Raw genomic sequence first — 8033 nt, forward strand, 5'->3', positions numbered from 1 at the left:
CGCTCAGCCAGTGAGCGGCCGGTCTGTACGTGGGATCCGAACCCTCGGCGGGAGCGCCTCCACGCAAGATTTTAAAAATCTTTATACTTTTTCACATGGATTCCCAAAGGTTCCAAGGTTCTGTAGTATTTTTTTCTTGCCTTTTTCCTTTTGTTATTTTGATATTTTCCTTGAATTTTTACATAAAAAAACATAATTTTTTGTAAAAACTTCAGGGTTTTTTGTTTTGTTTTTTAAGTAAAATCTCATTTATAACTTCTTTTTTTTTTTTTAAAGATGACCAGTAAGGGGATCTTAAACCTTGACTTGGTGTTGTTAGCACCACGCTCTCCAAGTGAACTAACCGGCCATCCTTATATGGGATCCAAACCCGTGGCCTTGGTGTTACCAGCACCGCACTCTCCCAAGTGAGCCACGGGCCGGCCCTTCATTTATAACTTCTTGACATGGTTTAATTTGAGCATGAAGTTCCTCGAAGGTTTGTTTTCCTACACATAAGTGCTAATTCCTACCAGTTCTTTGAAGTCTCTGTAATCAGCTTCGTTATCCTGTTTTGAGTTATTTTATATTTTATGTATTTACATTTAATTAAAAAAAAAACTATCACCTACATTTCGTATTTTACTAATTATTTGGCCTTTCTTCCAGTTAACCTGAATTGGGGAAAATGTTGCTGTATATTCAGATATAAACTGAGCACTTATATATATTTCCTTCCTTCAAAGAGCTTTCCAAGTAGCAGAAGAAATTATTTACCCACATAATTACAAGGTTATATGTTATAATTTCCTAAGTTGGGGAAAATGTTGCTGTATATTCAGATATAAACTGAGCACTTATATATATTTCCTTCCTTCAAAGAGCTTCCCAAGTAGCAGAAGAAATTATTTACCCACATAATTACAAGGTTATATGTTATAATTTCCTAATGCGTGATATAACTGTTACTAAAATGGCCTCCTTTTTAATCTTTCAGGGCAAAGAAAAAGGTGATTCCTGCACCTAAACCCAAAGTAAAGGTAAATATCAAACCAAATCTTTAATTAGTCTTAATTGGTGAATATTGAAATACATTCTTAAGATGAAAAGTATATGTGATATTTAGCAAAATTAATAGCTACTATGCTCTAAGATGGGTGTTTTCAACTTTGTAAAAATCCTGGAACCTTTGTATTTGGGAGAATAGATGACTCTGTAGCAGTGGGAAATTTGCATGCATCAATTAAATTGTAAAGCTTAACTTTATTCTACTTAGGAATGCTGGATAAAATATAACAAATAACCTTTAAAAGCATAGCTGAGATTGCATTTATATAAGAGAAATTCCTAAGGCCAAAAACAAAGAAGGAGCTGCCAGAGTGTTAATCTGTCACTGAAACTTTGGTTGCCCTTGGGGTCAGTTGCTGGTTTCTGTCCATCATCTTATGGTTTTTTGTTTGTTTGTTTTTTACATTTTTTCTGAGAGCATAGCAGATAGGGTTTTCTTGGGCTTGTACAAGCCAGAACTTGGAATGAAACCTGCACACAGCTAAGCCCTCAAAGGATAAACATCTATAGTTAAAAAAGGATTAGCATTGAATTTACTAATTACCCTGATTTGAGCATCACATAATGCACACAGGTATCGATATTCAACGCTGTACTCCACAGATAGGTACAATCAATTACATTCAATAAAAAAAAAAAAAAAATACTAGAAAAAAATCCGCCCACCAGCAGGGAGATTAAGAAAGTTGCTTGTCTTGCCCTGGGTTCTGGATTGAGGGAAGAAAGTCCTTCCTGAAAATTTTCCCTGGTTTAGTTTAATTTACACTACCTGTACAATCTGGGGAAACCCTAAGCTGAGAGAATTACTTAAAGTTATTGGGTTAGTAATAACCCAGGGCAACTGGCAAAAGCAAATTCTCTCATATAATGTGCCCTCATCCTTGGCATGAAAGGCTTACCACCTACAAACCATGTCAAACCTTAGGATACAGTCTGACATATAGAATACATGAGGGAATAAGTTACTACGAGTGAGACTCTGTGGCAACAACAAGCAACAGAATTAGATCCCTAGGAAGGAGAAATGGTAGAGTTATTGGGTTGAGAAAATAAAATAAAGTTACTTAAAATTTTTAATATCTAAAGAAGTAAAAGAGGGAATAAAAAATATCCTTGTCAAAGTAGACAAAGTAGATTTGAAAGAGAACCAAGTATAACCTCTAGAAGTAAGAACTGTAATCATTTAAAATTAAAATGTTAATGAAAGCCTGCATCTTTTAGGTTTTAGATTTTTCTCTGTAGCCTTCATCTCTTTGAATAGATGAGTTTCTTTGCTTGTAAGGCTATGGCCTGGAGGTCAATATTCTTTACTCTGTGGCCTTCTTAAGTTTGGTGTTAGAGACTCTTTGAATACAGAATAAATAGTTCTCTTATTCTCAGTAATCTACTTTGTTTTCTAATCTAAAAAATTTTGAGCCAATCTGTTATTAAATTTGTTGAGTTCAAGCTTTGTTTTGACACTTGACTTTATTAGAGTATTAAATTCTAAATACCCTCCATAAAGGATTAGTTAAATTTGAATACATGTTTTCAAACATATGATTAATAGAATAATTGGGTAGGAAATTTATCAGAATGTTAATAATGGATGTGTTTGCATGATATGGGGGAATTATCGATTTTTTTGGTTTGCTTCTCTGTGATTAAATTATTTTTTTCTTTTCCCAAAATGGAAAGGCTATATTGCTGATTTGGTTTTTTCCCACCCTAACCCTCTCCCCCCTTTTTTAGTTATAAAGGTAGTATAAAGAAATACCTACATTAGAAAATGCAAATAATACAGCAAAGTGAGAAGGGGAAAAGTAAAAGTAATCAGAAATTTCTCCTCAGAGAAAAAAATTTCTTTGACTTTGTGGTACACATCTGCTCTCCCTTCCTCTCTCCCTGCCTTCCTTCCATCCAACCAACCATTCATTTATTGAATTTAACATTCTGTGTAAATGGGATAACCTGTTTTTTGACTCAGTTGTATATCCTGAAGAATTTTCTCTGCCAGTGTAAATCTGTGCACACTATTCTGTTGGGTGGATTTAATGATATTTTTATAAAGGAAAAAATTATTAATAAGATATTTACTTAAAACAGCAATATTATACTGAAAACACTTCCAATATTATTCTGATACATTCCCCACCCTCACTTCTGTACTTTGTATAATGATGAAATTTTCACTAATCGTGTAATTGAAAGATGGCATGTCAAAGCAAACATGTGTCATCTGCTTTACCCATTCGTCTTAGTAGACAATTGTGACTTTAATGAAATTACACCACCTACTTCTCATAGGCAGTAGGTTTTCAATTTGGGACTTTAGAATAAAAGCTTAGAAAAAAATGCTACAGATTAGAGTGTAACAGCATTCTTAACAGCTTACTTACTGTAATACCTTAGGAGGTGATGGTAAAGACCCTTCCTCTCCATTCTTTTCCTACTATGCTTAAGGTAAGTGCTGTGGTTGTATAAATGAGTATATAATATAAGATTCTGGGTTTGGGTTTGTTTGTTTTTAAAAGACTTTGAAATGATTTTTATGTAATAGTTTTTTTTCTTAGTCTTAAAAATGAAATGAGTTAAATACTTTATATTTCTCTTAAAAAAGAAGCAGATGCTTTTTAATTCTTTTGCTCTTTGAATATTTTAAATTATGCTCAAATTCTCTTATCTCTTCCTTGATTTTAAGGAAATTGATTTTTTTCTTTTTGAGAAAACAGACAATATTCTCTTAGGTATTCAGAGTTTTGATTCCTAATACCCTTGTTTCCTTAGCATAGAGGTCATAGTGGACATTTAGTAAATATTTGTTGAATAAATTACAAGTGACTTCTACTATAATGAATAAAAACAATTTAAGTATGCTTGGATAGAATCATCTGCCAGTTTGATGTACCAGTTTCTCTGTGTACCGGCAGCAGTAGCTGCAGGACAGGGCATACAAAGAGGCAGAAATAAAAGGAAGCAGAATGTGAGGGTCTGCATCTTTGTGAGACTTAATATAAAGGCACAATTTCTCCTGAGTGCAAGGCAGAAATAAAGAGGAATAGTCTCTGAGCAGATGGATTTGGAATAGGAGCCGAAGATCTGATGCAGGTAGCAGGGGGAGGGGGTTCACCAGTAATGTAACTATTATATGAACGCATGTTCCTTTGGCTTAGTTTTAAGCCCTCATCTTAGAGTGGCTTACTCAGGTATGGCAGTTATGTGTGGTATATCAGATACTTTGTCTTATAAGGACAGCTCAGCCAGGAATCTATCCTCTTAAAAATTTTGTTTTTGACAGTCTCTAAAGATTTCCAGTAGAAAAGCAATTTTAATCATCATGAGAATTTCTTTGTCCTTTAAAAATTAACTTTGTAATTTATTAATCATTTTTATTTTTTTCAATGTAATGCTGCTTATGCTAGGAGTGTAGTCCGAAAAAGGATCAGAAAACTCCTGCATCCCTGGTAGCTTCAGCTGGTGGTCCTTCAGCAAGCTCTAGCATATCTGCTGTTGCTTCAGCCAGCTCCAGCTCTACGCCAGCCCAAGAAACCATCTGCCTTGATGACTCACTAGATGAAGATCTTTCTTTCCATTCGCCTTCACTTGATCTTGTTTCTGAAGCTTTAGCTATTATCAACAATGGGAACAAGGGCCCTCCAGTTGGCTCAAGGATAAGCATGCCATCTACAAAACCTCGTCCAGGACTGAGAGAAGAAAAATTGGCAAGTATCATGAGTAAGCTGCCACTGGCTACTCCCAAAAAACTAGATTCTACTCAGACTGCACATTCATCAAGTCTTATTGCTGGTCACACAGGGCCAGTACCAAAGAAACCCCAGGATTTAGCTCATACTGGCATCTCTTCAGGCCTTATTGCTGGTTCTTCAATCCAGAACCCTAAAGTTTCCTTAGAACCCTTGCCAGCCAGGCTACTTCAACAAGGATTACAGAGGTCAAGCCAGATCCATGCTTCTTCCTCTTCACAGACTCACATCTCCTCTTCTTCCCAAGCCCAAGTTGCTGCCTCCTCTCATGCTCTAGGAACATCAGAGGCTCAAGATGCTTCTTCATTAACACAAGTAACAAAGGTGCACCAGCATTCGGCTGTCCAGCAGAACTATGTGTCTCCATTACAAGCAACCATTAGTAAATCACAGACCAACCCAGTGGTGAAATTAAGTAATAATCCCCAACTTTCCTGTTCGTCCCCACTTATTAAGAGTTCAGATAAGCCACTGATGTACCGCCTTCCCTTATCTACACCCTCACCTGGAAATGGTTCTCAAGGGTCCCACCCCCTGGTTTCTAGGACAGCACCTAGCACCACTACCTCCAGTAACTATTTAGCCAAGGCTATGGTGTCACAAATCTCCACGCAGGGTTTTAAATCTCCCTTCTCAATGGCAGCATCCCCAAAACTTGCCGCATCTCCCAAACCTGCCACATCTCCTAAACCATTGCCCTCACCTAAGCCTTCTGCCTCGCCCAAGCCCTCTCTCTCAGCCAAGCCTTCAGTATCAACTAAACTTATTTCTAAATCCAACCCAACTCCCAAGCCAACTGTATCCCCAAGTTCTTCCAGTCCAAATGCACTAGTAGCCCAGAGTAGCCACTCTAGCAGTAACAACCCAGTCCATAAACAGCCCAGTGGAATAAACATCAGCAGACAGTCTCCCACCTTGAATTTATTGCCCTCTAATCGCACTTCAGGCCTTCCATCTACAAAAACTCTTCAGGCCCCTTCAAAGCTAACAAACTCATCATCCACTGGAACTGTTGGGAAGAATAGCTTGAGTGGAATTGCAATGAATGTACCTGCCAGCAGAGGTAGCAACCTTAACTCAAGCGGAGCTAATAGGACTAGTCTATCTGGGGGAACAGGAAGTGGAACACAGGGTGCTACTAAACCGTTGTCTACTCCACATAGACCATCCTCTGCCTCAGGGTCTTCAGTGGTAACAGCCAGTGTGCAGGTATGTATGTTCTCTATGTGATAAAATGTGACCTTGTGTAATCTTTCTTGTCAGTCACTTTAATACGCTTATTTTAATACATAGATTGTTAATAATAGGCTTATTAAAGTTTATGGCCACGGGGCTGAGCCTGTGGTGCACTCGGAAGAGTGCGGCGCTGGGAGCTCAGCAGTGCTCCCGCCACGGGTTCGGATCCTATATAGGGATGACTGGTGCGCTCACTGGCTGAGCGCGGTGCGGCCGGTCTCAAAAAGGACAAAAAAAAAAAAGTTTATGGCCACGGAATGTTCTGATGTCAGTGTCATAGTTACAGGCACACTTGTGGCTGAGGTTTTTGTTGGGATGATGATTTTTTTTTTCCAGCAAAGTATTACACGCTCAAAATTTTTTGAGAAACACACCTAAAATGTATATTTAAAACTGTATCTCTTATGAAAGTCTAGAACAGAGTAGTAACTTATGAATTTAATGTTCATTTGTCTTTTCCCTTTTCTCCTGCCAACTTTCTTTTTAATTAAATACATACCTTCATGTTATTTTTTTCTTTTTCTTTAACCATGTATCTTTTCAAATGAATTTTTCGTTTTGCATTAATTTTGTAGTTATTCATATATAATTCTCTATGTCAGATTAGTTCACTAGTCCATTTATACAACAGTTTCCCTATTTATGAGTTTTTAATTTAAACTTCTCTCTCAAAATACTGCTCCACTGATCCTTGCTTAGTATTTAGGGTCATAAAGAGGTCTGAGGCTATTCTGATTTTTTGTTTCCTTATAAGTAATGTGTTTTCCCTCCCTAAATGCTAGTAGGATTTTCTCTTTTTCCTTAAAATTCAGGAGCCCCCAGCCTATGGCCAGGTTTATCTAGTTTTCATTAATTTTGTACCTAGAACATAGTAACACCTTTCAATCTCAGACTTGGCTTTTTTTTTTCCAGCTCAAGAATATCTTTTTTTTTAGCTCACGAATATTTTTTTTTTTAGCTCAAGTTTTTTTTTAGCTCAAGAATATTTTTTTTTTAGCTCAAGAATATTTTATTCTGTGTCTGACTGTTGTTTTTGATCCATTTATCTAAGTTTTTTTTTTTTTGAAACTCTTTTCTTTTTATATATTTTATTTCCCTGTCTTCCATCTTCTCACGGTTTTCATATCTCTACCACTTCTTTGTATTGAGACTTTCTCAGATTGGTCCTTCACATTGATGATTTGGTTTCTTTAGCATTTTTTTTTTCCCTGAAAGTAATACATGTTCATTGTAGGCAAATTTAGAAAAAAGAAAATAAAAATCACCCACCATCCCAACGAGTTTATACTTGGCAGAGCTTTTTTTAGACTCTTTTCAAGAAAGTGTGTTTTACATAATAGTCTGTTTTATAACCAGCTTTTTAAGAAACATACCATTTTATGATGTGCAGATTCTTAGGTTCTTGAATATTCCTTGTAAATATGACTTTTATTGCTTATTGATTTATAGAATTCTATTGTCTAAGGAATTGCACTACCTTTGCACTGCCTCCTATTTATGTGAAATAGGGAACATTTAATGAAAGTATTTTCCCTTGCTGTTTATAGAGATTACCTGTTGTTCGATACAGTCTAAGGGTTGATATTCACTGTACACTTAGCACCCAAATCATCCTGCCAATAATGCAGGCATAAGACTACATTAATGAATGGAATGACTCGATTCCAAAATTCTAGTGTAGAACAAATTCGGTTAACTGGTACTTCATTAATTGAAATCTAAGATTAACTGATGTTTATCTATGATTTTACTCTCATCAGAAATAAGAAAATAACAAAAAAATAAATTGATATGAGGGATTATGTGTTAAAATAAGTTATAGGTAAGATCTGTTAGTCCACATTACTATTTGTATTATCTTTATTAAAAAGTAGACTCTTTTTCAAATTAATCTTTAATTTGAACAATGGAAGAAGTGAAAGGAGTATAACAGAAATGGCAGTTCCCTGCCCCGTATCGTCCTTACTGATGTTAACTACCTTTTTTTTTTTTTTTTTTTAACGGATA

At 36.0% G+C, this 8033-nt stretch overlaps 1 protein-coding gene across 1 annotated transcript in view; it reads left to right on the plus strand.

The window, feature by feature from the left end:
• The window catches only part of UBN2 (ubinuclein 2), a 71235-nt gene that overhangs the window by 52680 nt on the left and 10522 nt on the right, over positions 1 to 8033 (plus strand). Inside the window, exons 13-15 of the mRNA XM_008590458.1 lie at positions 977 to 1019; positions 3439 to 3489; positions 4449 to 5999. Of these exons, the coding sequence (XP_008588680.1) occupies positions 977 to 1019; positions 3439 to 3489; positions 4449 to 5999 (1645 nt within the window). The remainder of the gene's footprint in view (positions 1 to 976; positions 1020 to 3438; positions 3490 to 4448; positions 6000 to 8033) is intronic.

The sequence above is a fragment of the Galeopterus variegatus genome, unplaced genomic scaffold (genome assembly GCF_000696425.1).
Source record: "Galeopterus variegatus unplaced genomic scaffold, G_variegatus-3.0.2 Scaffold6120, whole genome shotgun sequence".
Lineage (NCBI taxonomy): Eukaryota > Metazoa > Chordata > Mammalia > Dermoptera > Cynocephalidae > Galeopterus > Galeopterus variegatus.